The sequence below is a fragment of the Polypterus senegalus genome, chromosome 6 (genome assembly GCF_016835505.1).
Source record: "Polypterus senegalus isolate Bchr_013 chromosome 6, ASM1683550v1, whole genome shotgun sequence".
Lineage (NCBI taxonomy): Eukaryota > Metazoa > Chordata > Cladistia > Polypteriformes > Polypteridae > Polypterus > Polypterus senegalus.
The window spans coordinates 8,845,250-8,869,181 of record NC_053159.1 but is presented as its reverse complement, the minus strand read 5'-3'; the positions used below and the strand labels follow the sequence as shown (position 1 = coordinate 8,869,181).

Below are 23,932 nucleotides of genomic sequence, written 5' to 3'. Positions count from 1 at the left end.
GCCAAAAGGATGAAAGCTGGTGCGTTAAACAGACAGAGGGTTGAAATGTGAGCGGGGAGGGACCATCTTATATCTTGATTATACCTTGATATACTAGACAGCACTTTTAAAGATGTTAGCAAGACACGCAGCAATTAAGGAGTGCCGATAGCTCTGTCAGTACTGCCATATTGTTTAAGGTTTTTATTGTGTTTTTCGGCACTCGCATTTTTCGCTGGTGTTATGTAATATTCTAATGATGTCATATACCGTGCTGTAATGGTGGTTGTTGGTTGCTTTCATAATCTGTTGCTGCAACACTGGGACAGATTCTACCAACTGGTAAGAAAGTTAATGGCCAAGTCCGTTTAAAGTTTGCGCGTTACCGACAGTACTCTTTACAGCACTAGGACCCAGAGGCGGAGTCGGCCGTGAGCTCCCGTCTCCTAGCAACAGCCCTAACAACAAAAGCGCGCGCAACCTGCCAGCCAGCAGAGTGTCGGGGTCGAGCGGCCGCTCCGATTGTGTTACTTTTGTTGAACTGTCAGGCAGTGAATCTTCAAAGCGCCACTGACACTGAGAAACAAATCCTTTTGTTTTCGAAACTTTTTTTTTTGTTCTCGTCGAATTGTAAAGCGAGTGATTACATAATGTATCCACAGCAATCGAACCATTACACATGGCTTGAGCTAAGGTGAGGTGAACAAGCCGTGTATCGCGGATTTTCTGTTCATTTGTGTAACTAGTGTATAATGCATTTCTTGTCGCGCGGGTTCTGTTAAGGTATCAAAAGCCTTATATTGCTAATTGAATTCAAACCAGTGCAATCTCTCTTTTTCTTTCTTTCTTTGACTGAATTGATATCATCTACAGGACAGGCTTTTCCTTGTGGCTCATTCTGCATTTTGAATATTTTGTATTGAACTTTGTGTTACTTGTGTGGCGCAGTGGGTAGCCTCATAAATACAGCAGCCTGTCTTCCTTTCCATGTCTATATGGAGTTTGCATGTTCTCCCTGTGCTTATGATGGGTTTAAATCCAGTAACCTCCCACAGACCCACACAAGCTGCAGAAACTTAAACCAAACTGTTTAAACTTTTTTGGTCTATGCTATTTGCAGTAACACTTTATTGTTGCATTTTTTCCCCAAATTATTTCAAAAAACATTTGGGGCAAACATAAAACTGTTAAAGTTGAGTTGGAGATTTAGGGCTGATTTAGCATTTCTTGTTGTCTTTGCACAGGGGCACAGGGGTATCAAACTTAGATCTCGGTGGGCCCACAGTGGCCACAGGTTAGTGACCAGTTACGCTAATACAAAAGACATATTTTGCCTTGATTGTAAATGACTTCTGCGGTGGGCTGGCGCCCTGCCCAGAGTTTGTTTCCTGCCTTGCGTCCTGTGTTGGCTGGGATTGGCTCCAGCAGACCCCCGTGACCCTAGGATATAGCAGGTTGGATAATGGATGGATGGATGGATGTAAATGACTTGCTCTTATGGATTCAGGTCTACCTAATTGTTTTTTTTTTTTTAAGAGAACACCATTAAAATGTGTTGTGAACCAAAACTGATCATCATTTGTTAGATATTCACTTTTCTCTTAAAAAAAACCCCAAATAATTAATAAACAAATAAATAATATTAATTCCAGGTAGGCAGCACAGTGGTATAGGCACTGTTGCCTTGCAGTAAGGAGACCAGGGTTCGGGTCCCATGCGGCTTCTATGCTTCCTCTGGGTGTTCTGCTTTCCTCCCACTATCTAAAGACATGCAGGTTAGGTGAATTGGTGATGCCAAATTAACTGTGGTGGGTTTGAGGTACAATGGACTGGCACCCTGTCCAGGCTTTGCTCATGTCTTGCACCCATATATGTTGGCTGGGATGGGCTCCAGCCCCCATATCCACAATTCAGGGCTCTGAATCTGAAAACGCAATCAGTTACAATGAAGACAGTAGGTTCCATTAGCAGCAGTAGCTAACTAATTAAGAAAATGGCTGAAACAGAAACTTGCAGTTTGACACACCTATAGGTCTTAGCCCAATTTTTACAAGGAGAGAATGTGCAAATTTTGACTGAGGGACAAACCAGAGTATTGCAATATTTTAACATCAGCTAGACACTCAGAGGTCAGTGTATTTAACTCTGTTATAGGAAGTGTCATATTTAGGGTATGGCCTCTCTATATGCACTTTTGTTACAGGTTGCTTCTGGTTGGCAAACCGCAGGGTCTCAAAGTATAAAAGTTGCACAAAAGGACTTTCATCAATTGAACTGAGAACACGTATGATGTTGGACAAGTCGTTGCAATAAAGAATTGGTGCTCGTGTGTTATAATCCCGCCACTCAACCCGGATAGTGCATTTCGAATTTATACTAAACGACGTTAGAAACATCGCAACAGAAGCAACGTTTGAAGTAATTAAAAATCTAATTTTACGTATTCTAGTTTTTGTTTGGGGTGACATGGTGGCGCAGTGGTAGCGCTGCTGCCTCGCAGTTAGGAGACCCGGGTTCGCTTCCCAGGTCCTCCCTGCGTGGAGTTTGCATGTTCTCCCCGTGTCTGCGTGGGTTTCCTCTGGGCGCTCCGGTTTCCTCCCACAATCCAAAGACATGCAGGTTAGGTGGATTGGCGATTCTAAATTGGCCCTAGTGTGTGCTTGGTGTGTAGGTGTGTTTGTGTGTGTCCTGCGGTGGGTTGGCACCCTGCTCAGGATTGGTTCCTGTCATGTGCCCTGTGTTGGCTGGGATTGGCTCCAGCAGACCCCTGTGTCCCTGTGTTCGGATTCAGCGGGTTAGAAAATGGATGGATGGATGGATAGTTTTTGTTTTGTAAAGACACGAATGTACAAAACGATGAAGTTTTTCTCTTGCCTGTGCCCGTGGCGGGGTTATAACACACAAGTACCAAAGGACTTTATCATTATTGGAAATACATTTATTGTTGTAAGACTTTTCATTCAGATCAGGGGCTGGCAAACCTTTTGATGGGTTGCTGAATTGTCAGTAATGACTCGCACAGCGGGCCATATATAAAATGTTGGCGAGACAAATCAAACACATTAATCACAGTCGTTAACTTTAAAAATATAGTAGTTGCTCCAAGATATGGTTTAATTTTTTTTTTAATTAAAAGCTATTAAGAGCGATTCTCAAATGCCAATAAAAGTGATTTTACAAGACGGTGATTTCGCCATGAGATATTGTTCTCGTCACGAACGTAAAACTGCTTCTTTCTGCTGAAGCTGTTAATATCAACTATCTGGCCCTCAAAACAATTCATTCAAAGATTTGTATCGGTTTGTTCGCTTCTGTTTTTTTTTTTACTTTAAAAGGCATTGTCATTTTTGAAAGGACCTGCTCAGAACAGTATGCGATGCCAAATAATGACAACACGCTTGCAAAACTTTGGGAACAAATCCTGAATAGTGTGCATTTTGTAGAAATCAGGCAAATAAACTTTGGTAAAGTTGTTTTTGACTTTACTATTGTACTGGAGTCCAGTTACTTTCAGCTGTAAGATTTCTGCCACATTGTCCACATTAACGGCTACAGGAGATGAAAAGATTTTAAATTCTGTCCAGCGACTAAAGTCCGGAAAACGTGATTCAAATTCACGACGAAGGATGGTGAGCTACCTAAGTCGTGGCTTCTGTCTTAACACTGATCCGTAAAATTAGGAAAGTGATCAGGATTTGCTTCTTGCACTTGCCTGGGATTATTGTAGGTTTGAAAGTATGAAGAAACAAACAAATTAACATCGGGATGTCGCTACCTTAGGTACATTCTTCTTCTTCTTTCATAATTCCATTTTGGTCAATCAGCTAAGGAAAGGCTGCTCTCCGTCCAAGTTCCTTCTTTCACATTTGTAGACGGCGCTCTTTATTCTGATTGGTACAAAAGATTCAGACGTGCATCCGAAGCTCCGCCTTCAAGGATGTCTCTGCCAATCAAATCAGTTGCTGATAAAATCTGCGCAAACTCGTATCTTTGATTTTTTTTTAAGAATGTAGATGGACAAAAAAATTAACATGGAAGGTACATGTGAGTAAAATATTAGAAAAATGTAAGAAAGCTGTTAATGTCGCCAGGTGTTTAGTTGGGTGTGACTGGGGTGGAAATAGATAGTCCCTTAAACCAGTGTATATTGCAACTATTAGGTCATTAATTGATAGTGGATGCATTGCATATGGGTCAGCAGCACAGGCAGCATTAAAGTCCATAGATAAAATAGAAGCACAGGCTCTGAGAATGAGATCCAGTGCCTGTTGGCCATCTGTTGGTGAAGAGAGATTCGCTGATCTTGATTTTGCCAATGACGCTGTAATCCTCTCGAAGTGAATGGAGGCTCTGATTGGGGCTCTTGAGAGACTGAGCGAGGAAGTCTCAGTGTCCGGACTTGCTAGTGTCCTGATAAAAACCAACATTCAAGACTTTAATGGCCTCTTGGGAACGGCCATCAGCAGTGTGTCTGTCTGCAGAGAGAGTGTCTACATCGTCGAGAGGTTTACTTACCTCGGCAGTGACATTCATGACTTCTATGAAGTCAGTAGACGGATTGGGAGAGCATTTAGGCATGCGGTCGCTGGAAAGGGGTGTGTGGCCCTTTAGAGTCCTGGTGCTTCTTGTTTTTTCTATATGGTTGCCAGACATGTACGCTATCCAGTGACCTGAGGCAAGACTGGACTCCTTAATGTCTGTTTCTTCGGAGAATCCTTACGTACTGCTGGTTTGACTTTGTGTCGCTCATGGTGTCCCGAATGAGGCACATTACCTGCCTTTTGAGGTAGCGTCAGTTACGGCACTACGGCCATGTGGCGCGATTCCCAGAGGGTGAGCTGGCTCGCAGGACCCTCATTGTTGAGGACACAGTGGTTGGACCAGCCCAATCGGACGCCCATGTAAGACCTGGTTCTGGCAGATAGAGGGTCATTTCTGGAGGGTTGAACTGGACCATGTGTCTGCCCTAGAGTTACCAATCAGGATCCTGAGCTTTTTTGTTGTGTTAGGGGCTACGGCAATACGCTGCACCAGTGCGCGCACCCCAACCTGACCTGCTCTGAGAATGTGTAATGGTGCTCTCCAATGACAGCAATTTTAGCAGAAGGTCAAACAAATTTTGTATACAAGTGTGAGGTACAAAACGTAGATTTCTATCAAGTTTTGTGCAATTTCCGCTAACCAGAAGTGGTACTTTATCTTTTATTCATGCAGCTGCAGAGTCCGATTTATTCAACTTTAGTTTTATAATACTTGTTCAATATATTATTAATTTGATTTTTTTGTTGATGTTTTTTTTATTGTTCATAATATAAACATATAATTATTGTCTTGCGGTTTACTCCACAGATATCCATCCCCATATCTGAGTACACAAGAAACTCTATTGGGAGACCGCTCCCGGTTTTATTTTCCTCCTTAATCTCTGCTGCACACTCCAGCTCCGTAGGTGGCGGTAGTGCGCCATTAACGTTAGTCTGCCAACCGCCATAAAAACCCAGAAGACGTCATCGAGCATCTCATGATTAAAAACGCGTAAGCGAGACGCCAAAGTCGCACATTTACAACACTACAGACTGTGACTCTATATATATATATATATATATGGTAAAAATGTGATTTATTTATTTTTGGACTCTAGTTGTTAAGAGGGCCTAAAAACGAGAGATTTTTTTACGACAAACCAGCGAGCCGATATCGGCCGTGTCATTTGCCGGTGTGGCCCGTAGTTTACCGATCCCTAAAGTTTTAATTTATGTAAGCAACACTAGTTTTATGAAATGTTGATTTTCATGCTTTATTTGTTTAACGAGCCAAATTTAAATGTTAATATTCTATAAATGGCATTTATTGGGTGCACTTGAAAAGAAGGCAAGGCAGATGGACTTCTGTTAAAATTTGCGACTCTTGATTTTTAGAAAATATTACATGTGCACATAAAGTTAATAATAATAATTAACAATAAAATACATTGGTAATCTGATGTTTGCATCGCCTCACGTATATTCAAATTTAGAAAAACGACTTATTGCATTAGCAGTGTCGAACTTCGTATTTAGCGTTGCCCTGGCCAAAAAAAAAAAACGAAAAATATGTAAACGATTTAATGTTTTTCAGTTTAAAAGTCTAATTTCGAGAATAGGTTTAGAGATACTTAAATGTACGAGTTACTTAATTTTTAATTACCAGCCAACCTGCGGCGTATACCATACGCCGCATAATGAGGCCGGTTTTTTTAATGATTTTTAAGCACAGGGAGAAAATTAACATTTGAAAAATCGGTAATGTAATAAATCGGCAAGAAAAGCAACATTGTAACAAAGCACGGAACGAACCAACACACAATTGTCTGTGACTGAAAACTGGCGGACCGCCTTCATGCCTTCTCCTGCCAGACGGAGGGATGGGGGTGCACGGCAGTCAGTCGCGGAGTGTGGAACGGGAGGAGAGAAGGACGTCCACTCCGCTCCCTCCGTCATGCTAGTCTGCTGATTTCTCGTTCAGTATGCACTGCCCGCTCATGTGCCCACCTCCAACTTGTCACTTAAGCACCTGTGACTCACGTAGACGTTTCACTGCTCTGTGCGGTTTTGGTTGCTTTTCTAAATATAATCCACCAAGACACCCGACCACGGTAGTAGCGAGGTGTGCACAAAGGGTAGGGACGCAACCAGTGGGAGCGTATGAGTCGCACTTAGTGGCAATTCCATGGTTTGCAGCCTGAATGGGGTTACCCACGCCTAGACACACGCTCAATGTCATGCATAATTATTTATTGAATGCTAAACACTTCTGGAAAGACACGGTTGTCTAAAACGGGTTGATGTGAGAATACAATAGTAAGTGAATGAAAAGATGGAACTCTGGAGAGAGCAAAATACAACACAATAGTGAAGCCGCGGCATAACAAACGGCGCATAATTATTTATTGATGGTTGAACACTTCTGGAAAGACACAGTTGTCTAAAAAGGGAGGGTTTGAGGATACAACAGAAAGTGAATGAAAAGATGGAACTCTGGAGAGAGCAACATATAATTGTCCGTGAGTGAAGAAGATGTGTGTAGCGTGTAAAACAGTTTGCTATGGTGCTCGTGCGTTGTAACCAAAAACTCGGTTTTTAAAGACTGCTTACTTCATTGTGTTTTAACCTCAGTTGTAAAGGAATGTTTTAAGGATCCCATGGGATACCCCTCGCAGACTGTTTTACATGCTGCATATGGCGACTCCCCTCCGCGAGAAACATGCCTCTATGAGCAGTCAAGGATGCTCAGAAGTACATGAGGCCTCCACGACAGACGAATATAAATGACGCCGTTCTTTCTGTGTCGTCGCGTCCGAATTCGTGGGCGTGGCTCTGCGAGTTGTCGTCGTATCCAATGGTCTTGGAGTTGGTGGGCGTGGCTCCTCCCTGCGTGCGCCATAGGTGTCTTACTTGTCGGCAGCTTAGTGAATCCACGCCCCTTCCGGCGTGTTTTCCATGGGTGTCTTGCCTTAGTGAATTATATATATAGATGTTAAAGAATGAAGAAAAATGAAGATTGAGACCTCTTTATATAAATCTGGACAACTTTCAGAGCTTGTTGCACCAATTAAGTTTTAATTCTGTAGAGTAAAATACTCCGAGGTTGAGCAAACTTGAAAAGAGTGGAAGATAATTTGTGTTAAATATTAAACGCAGTCCAGTGTGTTAACTCGATCGCATCGCATTGCGTATGGCACAAAGATGGCGCGCCGGAGTGAACAGCAGTCAATCCTTTGGTTGATGGGTTTTGGCTTTCATGTATACGTCAAGGAAAGTATTGGAATCGTCCAAAGATTTGGTTTTGAGATGAATATCGACGTAGACCTCCCCGAGTCTGAAAATACTTGAGTACGCTTTCACTTAGGTCAACCGAATTTTGCATACAAGTGTGAGGTACAAAACGGAGATTCTATCACCTTTTGGGCTATTTCTGTTAACTGGAAGTGGTACTTCACCTTTTATTCATGCAGCTGCAGTGTCCGATTTATTCAACTTTTACTTTTGTAATAATCAATGCATTATTTACAGTGGTGTGAAAAACTATTTGCCCCCTTCCTGATTTCTTATTCTTTTGCATGTTTGTCACACAAAATGTTTCTGATCATCAAACACATTTAACCATTAGTCAAACATAACACAAGTAAACACAAAATGCAGTTTTTAAATGATGGTTTTTATTATTTAGGGAGAAAAAAAATCCAAACCTACATGACCCTGTGTGAAAAAGTAATTGCCCCCTGAACCTAATAACTGGTTGGGCCACCCTTAGCAGCAATAACTTGCAATGAGTCTTTTACAGCGCTCTGGAGGAATTTTGGCCCACTCCTCTTTGCAGAATTGTTGTAATTCAGCTTTATTTGAGGGTTTTCTAGCATGAACCGCCTTTTTAAGGTCATGCCATAGCATCTCAATTGGATTCAGGTCAGGACTTTGACTAGGCCACTCCAAAGTCTTCATTTTGTTTTTCTTCAGCCATTCAGAGGTGGATTTGCTGGTGTGTTTTGGGTCATTGTCCTGTTGCAGCACCAAGATCGCTTCAGCTTGAGTTGACGAACAGATGGCCGGACATTCTCCTTCAGGATTTTTGGTAGACAGTAGAATTCATGGTTCCATCTATCACAGCAAGCCTTCCAGGTCCTGAAGCAGCAAAACAACCCCAGACCATCACACTACCACCACCATATTTTACTGTTGGTATGATGTTCTTTTTCTGAAATGCTGTGTTCCTTTTACGCCAGATGTAACGGGACATTTGCCTTCCAAAAAGTTCAACTTTTGTCTTATCAGTCCACAAGGTATTTTCCCAAAAGTCTTGGCAATCATTGAGATGTTTCTTAGCAAAATTGAGACGAGCCCTAATGTTCTTTTTGCTTAACAGTGGTTTGCGTCTTGGAAATCTGCCATGCAGGCCGTTTTTGCCCAGTCTCTTTCTTATGGTGGAGTCGTGAACACTGACCTTAATTGAGGCAAGTGAGGCCTGCAGTTCTTCAGACGTTGTCCTGGGGTCTTTTGTGACCTCTCGGATGAGTCGTCTCTGCGCTCTTGGGGTAATTTTGGTCGGCCGGCCACTCCTGGGAAGGTTCACCACTGTTCCATGTTTTGCCATCTGTGGATAATGGCTCTCACTGTGGTTCACTGGAGTCAAAAAGCTTTAGAAATGGCTTTATAACCTTTACCAGACTGATAGATCTCAATGACTTCTGTTCTCATTTGTTCCTGAATTTCTTTGGATCTTGGCATGATGTCTAGCTTTTGAGGTGCTTTTGGTCTACTTCTCTGTGTGTCAGGCAGCTCCTATTTAAGGGATTTCTTGATTGAAACAGGTGTGGCAGTAATCAGGAAATTGAACCCAGGTGTGATACACCACAGTTAGGTGATTTTTGAACAAGGGGGCAATTACTTTTTCACACAAGGCCATGTAGGTTTGGATTTTTTTTCTCCCTAAATAATAAAAACCATCATTTAAAAACTGTATTTTGTGTTTACTTGTGTTATATTTGACTAATGGTTAAATGTGTTTGATGATCAGAAACATTTTGTGTGACAAACATGCAAAAGAATAAGAAATCAGGAAGGGGGCAAATAGTTTTTCACACCACTGTATGTAATGTGATTTGTTGTTGATGGTTCTTTAATGCACATAATATAAAAATCATTGTCTTGCGGTTTACTCCTCAAATATCCATCCCCATATCTGAGTAGACGAGAATGTCGAGGTGAGACCTCTCCCCACTTTTAATTCTGAGGCGATGAAGCCGCGCTAACATTAAATGCACCACACGCGTACGTGTCACATTGCAGGCTAGTTACCGCACTGGATGGCATTTTTGATTTTTGCCTGAGTGACCTTCCAAAGAGGAGTGCGATGGAGTGAATTGTGCCCAACTTAAAAAACGTTTTTTTTTTATTTTTTACATTGCATTTGTGTACAAGTCTCGTGACTTGGCAATGACAAATGATGGTGGCTCTGTGGTCACATTGGAGTGTGCCCCCCCAACAGTGTTGCCACTCTAACTTTATAGGTAAAGCATAGACCATGTAGCCAAATAAACATTGAAAAACATGTTTAATAAGGAATTTTCTAGTTAAATACAACAGCAGCACATGTCTGCCAGTTAAATCGAAGTGTCAAAAAAATATCATCTTCTTCTTTTGGCTGCTCTCTTTAGGGGTTTCCAAAGCGGATCATCTTTTTCCATATATTTCTGTCCTCTACATCTTGCTGTGTCACATAAATAGGAAATGTCAAATTTGAGTTTGGGAGCAGAATATTAAACGGGATTCATCCTCGCTCAGATCACAACATTAAATTCTCCTGTTTGTACTTTTAATGTTTCTCACAACATCGTTCAAGGCACCGTCCTTTATTAACTTCCTCGATGTCAGATTTTGGTGGTTTCCAAGTGTAGCAGTTGCTGTTTGATGACCTCTCTTGCTATCAGCACATGACTGACTGACATTAAGGCATGTGCACTATGCAGGATGTGATGTCACCAAGTCAGTTTGGTTATGCACAGACCAGTAATTACATTTTGGAGATACGCAGAGTTAATCCGTTTTTAAGATGTATGAAAAACTACGTTTATGTACACAAGAAACTGTAGCTCAAGAATTCTGCCAAAAGAAATACATGATTGTAAAAAACAGACTCGGGAGACAGAAACCTAAATCTAGGTGGAAAAACAGGGGTGGTAACCAGGGTTGTGGAGTCGGTAGATAAATCCTTTGACTCTGACTCCTTAGTTTCTGGTACTTCTGACTCATGCTCCTCTGTATTTAATATGCTAATATATTTTCAATGTTGAGTCAAGAAAGGCAACATACACGTCATTTAACCACAGAACTACTGGCCTGGGAAACCGAATTGGCCAGTTTAAACAAAAGGCAAGAACCCCTGAACACACATTTTGTAATGTACCCTAATCCAGATTACAATACAGTATGTGGATGTCAGGTTGTATAATAGCTCAGCTGAACTTCACACTAGTAGTATTTATCTATCTATCTATCTATCTATCTATCTATCTATCTATCTATCTATGTGTTATATAGTGCCTTTCACTATCTATCTATCTATCTATCTATCTATCTATCTATCTATCTATCTATTATATAGTGCCTTTCATCTATCTATCTATCTATCTATCTATCTATCTATCTATCTATCTACTTCCTGTTCTTGCTGTCGCTGTGCATGCTGGGTGGTTGTCTTGAGTGTGAGCGAGTGGAACTGGTGGTGGACGCTGAGGTGAGTGTGGTGATTCTTTTTTCTTCTAATTTTCTAGTTTCTTATTTCTATCTTTTCTTTGGTGAAAACAGCTACACTTGTTTTGTACTGAGTGGCTTAGGCCACGGCAGCCGCAATGGCTGCTAATCTTGAGCGTTTGAGCCGCCGCCATGGGATTAAACTTATATCGGAGGAGTTTGTTCCTTTAGAGGCGGGGTTTTGGCGGTAGGCGAAGTGGTCGGATGTGACAATATTAAGTCAGCTTCACGAATGAGCGGGAATATCGTGGTTTTTTTGAGCTCTGTGGATTTAGTTCCGACAGTGGTTGAGAAGGGGGTGGTTATTAATGGCTCCTTTGTACAGGTTTCCCCTTTAGCCGTCCCGTCCCGTAGAGTAACAATTTCAAATGCGCCGCCTTTTCTCAAAAATGAAACTATAGCGAAAGAGTTGGAGCGGCATGGGCGTCTGGTATCGAAAATTCGGCACATTCCTTTAGGTTGTAAATCGCCTGATTTAAAACATGTCTTGTCATTTAGGAGACAAGTTTTATGGTTTTAAATAGAATGGATGACGAATTAAATGTGGCAATGAAGTTTAGAGTGGACGGTTTCGATTATGTGATTTTCGTCACCTCTAACGAAATAAAATGGTTTGGGTGCGGGAGTGAAGCACATTTAATTAAACAGTGTCCTGAGAAACACCAGGGAACAAGAAAACTAGCCGTACAAATACAGAAATAGAGGGGCAGAAAGTGGAAGATCACGAAATTGTGGCTGATGGCGCAGAGGCGCAAGGTGATAAGAATAAAAATGCTACTAGAGCTGAAGGGCAGGAGAATCAAGTGCCGCCCAGAGATGAGCCGAATGAAGGCGGTAGTGAAACGGTAGATCAAACAGCGACTGCAGCAGAAAGTGTGTGGGGAGAATTGATATGGATGAGGGAGGCAGCAACGAGACAGAGGAAAAAGTGAATTTAAACGTCCTGCTCAAAAAAGGCAAGGAGAAAGAGAAGATCGGGCACGAAAGAAAATTGTTTTAAGTCAGGGCTCGGGGGTCGTTGGAGAGGATCCCGCCTATGGTCCTTGTCAGGAGGATTTTCCGTCTTCGCGGAGACGGCCGATAACGTCTCAAATGCGGGAGTGTCGGGGAAGAAACGACGACGGTAATATCTCCGATGGGTCTGCTGCCTCGGAGCCCCCAGAGTTAAAAGCCAGGGGGGGTTACAGCGCTCAAAGTGTGAAAGAGTTTTTGGTGAATACCGCCGGAAAAAAGGGGGTGGATGTGGCCGAATTTTTCCCTGACATTGACCTCTTTCTATCGTCTGTCCGCGGGTTGCGACGAGACAAAGCAGCCTCCGCAATGTTTGATGTTAAAGAGCTCGTGAGGCTAAAGAATTTAACAAGTAAACTGAGAAAACAGTCCAATCTAAACACCACCTAATGGCTAAGCCCCCTGTTAAATCTACTCCACAGTCTTTGTGGTGGTCCCTGTGTTTTATTGTGTGTTTATCTATATATTCTGTTACCATGGCAAGTGTACACATAGGAACCCTAAATATTAACGGTGGGAGAAGTCCAGATAAGAGGGTCGCATTGTTTGATTTTATCAGACAAAAGACTTGAATGTCACCTTTCTACAAGAAACCCACATTGATGAGCAAAATCAGTGGGAGTGGAGCAGAGATTGGAAGGGGGACATTTTATTTAGTAATGGGACAAATGTTAGTGCTGGAGTGGCCATTTTATTTCTTGGAGGACTTCAAGTAGAAGTTTGCAGCACTGATGAGCTGGTGAAAGGGAGACTCCTAAAAGTACGGTGAAATTTCAGGCAGTGTCGTCACTTTCATTAATGTGTACGCGAATGAGGGTGAGGAGAGGCTCCACTTCTTTAACAAGTTAGGAGATCTTTTATCCAAGTGTGACCCTGAGGAAGTGGTGGTGTTAGGAGGGGATTTTAATTGTACACTTGATACCAGAATAGACAGAAATAATGGGCTGGAACCGCACCCTCGCTCAGCACGAGCTTTAGGTAAAATAATTAAGGACATTGGGCTGGAAGATGTATGGAGGGCTAAAATGGGGCCTGTCGGCAATACACCTGGGGGGGACGAGTGGAAATACGATCTCAATGGCAGACTCGATCATTTTATAGTTTTAAGCACCTGTTAGGTTTATTTAAGGTGTGCTCTATTGTGCCTACTGGATTCTCTGATCACAGTTTGGTGTGTTGTACACTTATTTGTAACACTTACAGACCCGTAGTCCATACTGGCATTTTAACACACTCCTCCTTAAAGATCAGAACTTTAAAGAGTTATTTGTTCATTTCTGGGGAGGCTGGAAGGCTATGAAGAAGGAGTTCACCAGCTTACAACAGTGGTGGGAGGTTGGGAAGAGTCACATCCGGGCCTTGTGTCAGGAGTATACCAGAAATGTCACCCAAGTATTGCGGTCAGAAATGGCAGCTTTAGAAATTAAAATAGCTGAATTTCAACAGCTTCTAGAGAAGGGTCCAAATGAGCAGCTTCAGGCGAGCCTGACTTCTGCTAAACTGGGGTTGGCTCACCTGCTTGAGACCAGAGCTCAGGGGGCTTTAGTGAGGGCCCGGTTTCAACGACTGACTGAGATGGATGCACCAACTCAATATTTTTGGTTTAGAGAAAAAACTCGCAGAGTAAAATCTTACATTGCATAAGAACACCCGATGGCAGTGAGACACAAGAGCCCAGTGAAATAAGGCAGGTGGTCCGAATTTTATGAACTTCTGTTTGCTGCAGATGGAGATGGTGGCAGTGAAGACCAACAGGCCTTTTTGCAGGACTTACCGCAGCTGCCCAATGCAGATGTGGCACAGCTAAATAGAGAGGTGACCTTTGCAGAACTCACCACAGCCCTGGGACAGCTGAAAACAGGGAAGGTCCCGGAATCGATGGAATACCAGTGGAGTTTTATAAAGAGTTCTGGGATGTCATCGGCCTGGACTTATTGGAAGTGTTCCATGGAGTTTTAAACTGGCTTGTTACCCAGAGCTGCCGTAGAGCCGTGATCACGCTGCTGCGAAGAAGGAGACTTGTGTCTCATTAAGAACTGGCGGCCTGTGTCTCTCTTATGCGCTGATTATAAAGTTCTCTCTAAAGCCTTAGCCAACAGGATGGTCCAAGTTTTAGGGAGAGTGGTGCATCCTGATCAGAATTACTGCGTGGCTGGCAGGTCCATCTTTAATAACATTTTTTTAATTCGGGACATTTTGGCTGCTGCAGAACTGTTTGGTTTTCAGAATGGGCTTATTTTTCTTGACCAGGAAAAAGCTTTTGACAGGGTCAGTCACTCATTTTTATGGAATGCCATGAAGGCGTTTGGGTTTGGGGGGTCTTTTATTAAACATATTCGCTTACTTTATAGTGACATTTCTGGTATCATAAAGGTCAATGGTGGCTTGTGTGCACCTTTCAGTGTCAGAAGAGGAGTCAGACAGGGATGTTCTTTGTCCGGCATGTTATATGCTCTGGCGCTGGAGCCTTTCCTGGTGCACCTGAGGAAGGTGCTGACTGGTCTCTCCATCCCCAACTGCAACATGGACCCTGTGAAAGTCACTGCTTATGCAGATGATCTTGCTGTAGTCATTACAAGCCAGAAGGATTTGGGCGAATTAACAGAAGGTCTACGGAATTACAGTAAAGCGTCGTCGGCTAAAGTGAATTGGAATAAAAGTAGTGCAGTGCTGGTGGGGAACTGGACAGGATGTAGTCCGCCTTCAGACCATTCAAAAACTGCTGTATCCTGTCGAGCAGAGCCAGTGGATGAACTTAGCCGTACTCTTCTTTAAACAAGCCAGGCATATGGGACTTGGGAAAAGTTTACTGCTGTGCCACTTAGATAAGATCAAGACTTTACAGGTGCCAGGTTTTTATAAAAGCCTTCTAGCAGCGTGGCAACTGCTGTTGATAAAAAAGGACTGTGATGACCTCTCCACATTTTGGGTCCTTCATGAACCACTGTTCTACAATCCTGCTGTTGGCACTGCTACAGGACTTTCTGAAAATTGTATTAATCATTTCATAATACATGGAATAACCACAATAAAGGACATAATTGACTGGGAAAATTACACTTGGAAAAGTGCACAAGTGGTAGCAGTGGAGACAGGGGTACACTCAGTCCGCCTAATGGAGAAGTTTCTGTGGCAGGTACAATCATCAATGGACAGGGAATCCATGACACTCCTGCACGGAATTTTCTCATCACAATTGAAGCCAACTGACGAAACACCTTTTCCAACGCTTACTGTGTCTCCGGCTGTTGAACTGAGGGATGGTGAGACTAATGTTTTAGCCTTAAGTTCTCTAGAGGCGTTATCTCTACCTACAGTGCCGGGGAAACAGCTGTACAGGATTTGTGTGAAGGTGAACAACCTGGAGCAGCTGAGGACACGAAGACACGACACACCATGGAGAGACAAGCTTGGAGCCCCTCAAGGACTGAACCCCGCATGGAGGTCGTTGTACAAGCCGCCATTGGCCAGTAGGGTGGGAGACCTGCAGTGGAGGTTGGTACATGGGATACTAGCGGTGAACTCCTTCTTATCGATTATATGTCCGGGGGTCTCAGATTGCTGCCCTTTTTGTGGTCTGAGGGAAAGTGTCTTTCATGCATTTATGTATTGTGAGAGGCTCCAGACCTTTTTTAGTGAAATTGAAAGAATAGTAGAAGGGCTGGGGTCCGTATAATGTACGGTGTTTGTGTTTGGGGTTAGAATTACAAAACACACCAGAGAAAATATGAACTTAATTAATTTTATTATCGGGCAAGCAAAACTGTCAATATGGAAGACCGTAAAACAAGATTACTGGGAGTGGAAATGAAAATGTTGTTGTATTTTTAGAAAAGTATGTGAAAGTAGGATATTAGTGGATTTTAATTTTTATAAGTCCACAAATAATTTAGCAAAGTTTAAGGAAATGTGTGCGTGAATAATGTGCTTTGTGTATGTGATGAAGATAATTTGCAATTTGTGCTTTGACTTTGGTGTTTCATTCCTTTATAAATTGGGTGGATAAATTGAGAATAAGTGGGATTGGAGGGTGGAAACAATGGGGGGGATTAGATAAATATATACTCCAAGAACAATATGAATATGTAATGGTTTAAAAATGAATATTCATCATTAGGAAAGTGTGTACGTGTTTTTTTGTAAGACTTAAGATTTTGAGTTTTTACTGTGTTTTTTTTTTTGTATTTATTCCTGTGTTTATTTAATAAAGTTTGCTTTTAAAAATAAAAATATCTATCTATCTATCTATCTATCTATCTATCTATCTATCTATCTATCTATCTATCTATCTATCTATCTATCACTGAGTTATATAGTGCCTTTCACACCTATCTATCTATCTATCTATCTATCTATCTATCTATCTATCTTTATTCTATTATCATCAGACAAGTACATAATTATTACTATTGTTTGTGAAATAGGATATTTGAACTTGCAGTATTTTTTTTTTTCATTACAATTTAAATTTATTAGCAGACAAGTCAGTGCGTATTTTTTTCATTACAATTTAAATTTATTAGGAGTCAGTGCGACTCTGACCCCGACTCCATGTACTCAAAATTGTCTCTGACTCCACAGCCCTGGTGGTAATGCTGCTGGGCACCATTTTCCAGGCCACACGCTCCCTTTTTTCCCTTGTGCTGGTGAGATGGACATCCTAGCCCTGAATTAGATCAAGCAGGTTTGTGGTTAAGATGAGAGGAGGCTTTGTGCTACTTTGTATTGCAGATCTGGGAAACCTGTCTTGATGGTGTTCTTTATATAAAAAAAAAAAATAAAAAGCTTGATTAACTGTAATTATTTTATAAGACTATAATAGCGTTGAAGAAAACAATCTGTGCGTTCGGAATAATTGCAACAATCGGGTACTGAACTTGACTGAGTGGTGAAGCAACTAAGTAAGTCTGATGGACTGATAAGTACTGTCAAATTATCGAAAAAAATTAACTAGAAATGTAAAGTGTTTTTGGGTGACCTGTTGGGTCAGTGGATCTCGTCGCTGCTGTAACTACATGAACTTGATAGACTAAACGGTCTCTCTTTTTTTTTTTTTCTTGTTGCTTTTATCCATCCGTCCGTCCATCCATCCATTATTCAACCCCCAGGTTGACTTTAAAAGGCAATCCTACAATAAGAGTATGTCTTTAATATAACAATAGATAGCCAAGTGAAAAACCTCTTTCCAAATTATGCTAAATTATCACAAGAATAAGGTTTTATGTTGGTTATTATATATTGTAATCATACTGTTAACACACTCAGTTTTTAACTTAACCCCGTATATCAAAGTCATTAGCGCTGCAGCCTCACAGATCCAGTACCCATGGTTTGAGTCCCACTTTTTTGTCGACTTTCTCCCCATACCAGTATTTTGATCTTCTTCAGGTACTCCTCAATTACAGTGCCATCCATAATGTTTGGACAAAGTCATATTTATTCATAATTTACCCCTCACCTCCACAGTTGAAAATTACAAATCAAACAATTTGGATGTGATTGAATTACACAGCAACAACAACAACATTTATTTATATAGCACATTTTCATACAAAAAAAATGTAGCTCAAAGTGCTTTACAAAATGGAGAATAGAAAAATAGAAGACACGGTAAAAAATAAAAATAAGTCAACATTAATTAACATAGAATAAGTTATTTAACACTTTAATTTAAGGGTATTTGCATACATGTGGTTCGCACCATGTGGAAATTACAACACTTTTTTTGCACGGTCGTCTCTATTTCAGGGCACCATAATGTTTGTTGCACTCTGAACAGGAGCCATTGTTGACCAATGCTTGACAACAGCAAAACAATATCAAACTCTCCCCTGATAAAAATGTCAAGTTACTCATGTCACATAATCCGCATGTCAAGTCATCCAGTCATGTACTCACAACGTTCAAAGTGCAAGTATTTTTGGATTTAGTATCGTTAAACAAAACTTTAGAAATTCAAACCCCTTCACAGTGTTGCACATTTGAATTAAAGACCCACCTCTCCCCTTAATTCATCTTCCAAGTGTCCTGTCTTCAATGGGGTTGGCATCAGCCCCCACGATTCAGTGTTCTGTAGGGTAGACTCATACACACACCTGCAAAGGGCCAGTTTAAGAGTTGGCAGTTAACCTGTGCAGCAACACGACTGGGACGTGGGAGGAAAACTGGAGCTAACACTAATTACTGGGCCACCATGCCTACTTCAATATGCAATTCTAATACTGATTTGTTTTTCGTTTCAGAATGCTGCTGACTGCCCTTGATGTAAGTATTATCTCCAGATTTTCCCATGATTTATTTGGATTTGTATCCTCTTCTAAACCATCTTGCTACTATACAGTACATGATGTTGCTTTGAATTTTCTTCTCATTTATGTTATAATGATGCTGGAGGAAAATCATTTCTACACAAATATACCTTAAGGTCTGTGGCTGTGGTGGGACAGAAGCGAAACTTGAGTAAAATATTAATTGTGGGAATGAAACGGGGCATTAAAGAACAGCAAGATGCATTTTTTTAGTGTTATGCTCACCATGTACCGAAGTTTAGATTAACAGCTTCAGAAAATGGATGAGCACATAATTCTTCCAAGTATGCTGACAGCAAGCTTACATGAAAAGTGATGGTAAGGACACCAGCCCCGTTCTCTACAGTCGGGGCAATTTCATTCATTCATGTCTTGCCTTTTTTTTTTTTTCTTTATATTGTCTTACAGTTTATTGTATTAGGAATTTGTTAGTTTTCACATACCCCTTGCGATCAGAGCACAAGGTCAACCATTGTACAGCGCAGAGTAGGTTCTCTTTTAGCAGTAACAAGGATTCGAACCTGCAGTCTTCTGGATACCGGTGCAGATCCTCAGCCTCAGAGCTACCACTCCGTTCTCCTTGTGCTTTTATTTACAGGTTAACAAAAACATCCTTACTACCTTAATTTGGGGCAGTTTCATTCATTCATTCATTCTTCATCCATAGTATTGTAGTAAAAAACTCTCCCACTGTTCTTCCAAGGGCTTCTTATGTTACTCAAAGTCTTCCCCTTGGGTTCTCTGCTTTTTATATATATATAAAGTGTATGTATACACTTATATAAAGTGTACTTATATGTGTGTATATATATATATATATATATATATGTGTGTGTATATATATATGTATATACATACATACATACATACATATATATATACACATATATATATATATATACACATACACATATATATATATATATATATATATATATATATATATATATATATATACATATATACTGCTCACAAAAATTAAAGGAACACTTTAAAGAAACACATTAGATACATCAGATCTCAATAGGAAGTTGGATATCTATACAAATAACGACAGGGCAATGTCTTAGGAACAAAAGGATGCCAAGTCTTTTAATGGAAATAAAAGTTTTCTGCCTACAGAGGGCTCAATTGTGTAGACACCCTAAAATCAGAGTGAAATGAAGATGTGGCAGGCTAGTCCATTTTTTCAAAAACTTAATTTCTGCTACTCAAAATGCTTTTCAGTATCTTGTGTGGCCCCACGAGCTTGTATGCATGCTTGACAACGTCGGGGCATGCTCCTAATGAGACGACGGATGGTGTCTTGTGGCATTTCCTCCCAGATCTGTATGAGGGCATCCCTGAGCGGTTGTACAGTCTGAGGAGCAACCTGGGCGCCTAATGGACCGAAACATAATGTCCCACAGATGTTCTATTGGGTTTAAGTCAGGGGATCGTGAAGGCCATTCAATTGTTTCAATTCCTTCATCCTCCAGGTACTGCCTGCATACTCTTGCCACATGAGGCCGGGCATTGTCGTGCATTAGGAGGAAACCAGGACCTACTGCACCAGCGTAGGGTCTGACAATGGGTTCAAGGATTTCATCTTGATACCTTATGGCAGTCAGAGCACCATTTCCTACGCAGTAGATGTCTGTGCGTCCCTCCATGGATATGCCTCCCCAGACCATCACTGACCCACCACCAAACCTGTCATGTTGAACGACGTTGCAGGCAGCATATCGTTCTCCTTGTCTTCTCCAGACTCTTTCACGCCTATCACAGCTGCTCAGGGTGAACCTGCTCTCGTCTGTAAAAGTACAGGAGCCAGTGGCGGACTTGCCAATTCTGGTGTTCTTGAGCAAATGCCAGTCGAGCTCCACGGTGCTGGGCAGTGAGCACAGGGCCCACTACAGGACGTCGGGCCCTCAGGCCATCTTCATGAAGTCTGTTCCTGATTGTTTGAGTAGAGACATTCACACCAGTGGCCTGCTGGAGGTCATTCTGTAGGGCACGAGCAGTGCTCAGCCTGTTCCGACTTGCACAAAGGAGCAGGTATCGGTCCTGCTGATGGGTTGAGGACCTTCTACGGCCCTGTCCAGCTCTCCGAGAATAACAGCCAGTCTCCTGAAATCTCCTCCATGTTCTGGAGATTGTGCTGGGAGACACATTAAACCTTCTTGCTGCAGCACGTGTGGATGTGCCATCCTGGAGAAGTTGGACAACCTGTGCAACTTCTGTAGGGTTAAGGAATCGCCTCATACTGCCAGTAGAGATGATTACTCAAGCCAAAACTAGCACGAGTGGAAAACCAGCCAAAAAAGATCAAGAGGGAGAAACTTGAAATGACCTTCACATGTAAAACCAGTCCTGTTTTGAGGGTTTTCTAATTGTTGCCACTTTAGTGCACCTGTCGTTAAGTCCATGAACACCAATACAGCTGAAAGTGATTAACAATGACCTCAGCTGCTTAACCAACCAGAAAATTATCAGACAGGTTTAATTGATTTCATGCCAGGCCCAATAAAAAAAGTGTTCCTTTAATTTTTGTGAGCAGTTATATATATACACTCACCTAAAGGATTATTAGGAACACCTGTTCAATTTCTCATTAATGCAATTATCAGAATTTGGCGTAAACAGAATGAGAACATGGATCCATCATGCCTTGTTACCACTGTGCAGGCTGGTGGTGGTGGTGTAATGGTGTGGGGGATGTTTTCTTGGCACACTTTAGGCCCCTTAGTGCCAATTGGGCATTGTTTAAATGCCACGGGCTACCTGAGCATTGTTTCTGACCATGTCCATCCCTTCATGATCACCATGTACCCATCCTCTGATGGCTACTTCCAGCAGGATAATGCACCATATCACAAAGCTCGAATCATTTCAAATTGGTTTCTTGAACATGACAATGAGTTCACTGTACTAAAATGGCCCCCACAGTCACCAGATCTCAACCCAATAGAGCATCTTTGGGATGTGGTGGAACGGGAGCTTCGTGCCCTGGATGTGCATCCCACAAATCTCCATCAACTGCAAGATGCTATCCTATCAATATGGGCCAACATTTCTAAAGAATGCTTTCAGCACCTTGTTGAATCAATGCCACGTAGAATTAAGGCAGTTCTGAAGGCGAAAGGGGATCAAACACCTAATTAGTATGGTGGTCCTAATAATCCTTTAGGTGAGTGTATATATAAACAATAAGTTTGTAAGGACTGTGTTCCGCTATCATTGATTGGGTCAGTTTAATTTATCCGTTCCTTCTGCTGCATGATTGGCCTTTCTGAATTTTTTTTTTCTCGGCTGAGCATGTCTACAAGTATCCAAGATGAGACAGCTGGTAAGCAAAACGGGTAAGTCTTTTGCAACAGTGGAACAGCGAATCTGCTACAACGAAATCCACAAATAGTGAGAAGTTACTGTCATTATCCCAACGGAAATTGCAATTTTGAGACATGAAAATCAATTTCCATTTTCCATAGACAAATACATTTACAGACACCATGCTAAAATCAGGTTTCCTTAACACTAGAATCCCTGAAGCCTTACATAAAAGCCACATTAAATGTTATTTACCTATCTACCTTGATTTATTTACTTCCTACAGCGGAAAGTCACAAGTAGACTGCAGAGCTTCCTGTGTTTGATAAACACGGGCATGCTGACCAAGTACATGTGCAGTGCCACTCCTTATTCAGGAAAAGATCCCAGTCGTCCCACGGGAGAAAGACTTTCCGAGACTAAGGTAATAAAACTTATGGAGCCGTTTCTGGACAAAGGCAGAACCGTGACAACAGTTGTGGAAAGTGCGACAGGAGCTTCCACCTACAACAACAACAACAACATTTATTTCTGTTGCACATTTTCATACACACAGTAGCTCAAAGTGCTTTACATAATAAAGAATAGAAAAATAAAAGACACGATAAGAAAACAAAATAAGTCAACATTAATTAACATAGAATAAGAGTAAGGTCCAATGGCCAGGGGGGACAGAAAAAACAAAAAAAAAACTCCAGGCGACTGGAGAAAAAAATAAAATCTGTAGGGATTCCAGACCATGAGACTGCCCAGTCCCCTCTGGGCACCTACAGCTAAAGTCACGTCAAAGCAATGGTACCGAGAAGGCAGACAGACTTCCTTTTTGGGCGAATTACTCGCATGTCATTGGACGTGTGTGTGTGTGTGGCAGATTCACTGGCAGGATGACCTCCAACCTCTTGCTGCATCCAAGCGGTCCGATCTGTTTCCTTTACGCCTGGTGTAGCTGCTTTGTTCTTATGTGCGAGTGAATGTTTCTTGTGGGAAGGGCTTATGTTCTCGTTCTCCGATGTCTAATCCTCATCTGTTATAGCACGTCGTTATTTGAAAACTAGTAGTGTCAGATATGGGGGAGCATGAATGTGAGTGAGAGAATAAAAGTGAATAATAAAATAAAACGCTAACTTTTACAAGTACAATAACTTTAGACCAGCTGTTATAAACTCGAATAAATCAAATGTATGTTTTTATTCTGTAACTAGCTATGTAAGCCCGTGCTGTAAAAAGCCTGGGGTCCTCAACTATTGAAATTGTCAGAAAAAAAATGTTAGGTAATTGAAAGGAATGATTGTGGGTGTCTCTCTCCTAGGTTTCATTTTGCCGAAGTGCTCTACTCGCTTGTGTAAGACTTTCTCTCTTTTCTCGGCGGTTTTACTTTGGCAACAGAGTCGCTTTCTTCTTCCGACTCGTTAACTTGGGGCCGACTTGCTGGTTCTCTGAGCTTCATGCTGTAGTAGCCTCACACTTCCGGGCCAGACGAACATTTAGTTTTCTGTTTCCTCGGAGGTGGAGCCCATACCCTGACACCACCTCTCGCTTCTGGGCCGGACACACACACACACGCGTAGGCGTTTATATATAAGATACTAATAGCTGTCACTACTCAAAACAGTTAATGCGTGAAGGACCCGAGATCGAACCCGCAACCTCTTGACATGGAGTTAGCAGGTCTTACCTCTGTACCAGCCGTCCGTGTGTGTGTGGGGTACCTTATCCCAATTTCTTTTACTTTGTTTAAATTCTAGAAGAAAAGCACACTTGTTATATCTGTGTCTTTTGTGAAAGTGTTTATTTGATATTTGGACTTCAGTCTTCACACGTTATACACTTCATGTCTGCATTTAGATAGATAGATAGATAGATAGATAGATACTTTATTAATCCCAAGGGGAAATTCACATAATCCAGCAGCAGTATACTGATACAAAAAAAACAAACAAAAAAAATATTAAATTAAATAGTAATAAAAATGAAAATAAATAAATAAAAAAGCAGACAATAACTTTGAGTAATGTTAGCATTTACTCCCCCGGGTGG

The 23,932-nt window shown here is 41.5% G+C and overlaps 1 protein-coding gene across 1 annotated transcript in view; it reads left to right on the top strand.

The window, feature by feature from the left end:
• The first annotated feature begins 537 nt into the window (after nt 1-537).
• LOC120530770 overlaps nt 538-23,932 on the top strand; it is a 350,925-nt gene continuing 327,530 nt past the window's right edge. The window contains exons 1-2 of the mRNA XM_039755354.1: nt 538-673; nt 18,521-18,542. Coding sequence (XP_039611288.1) covers nt 630-673; nt 18,521-18,542 — 66 coding nt within the window. The 5' untranslated portion in view covers nt 538-629. The remainder of the gene's footprint in view (nt 674-18,520; nt 18,543-23,932) is intronic.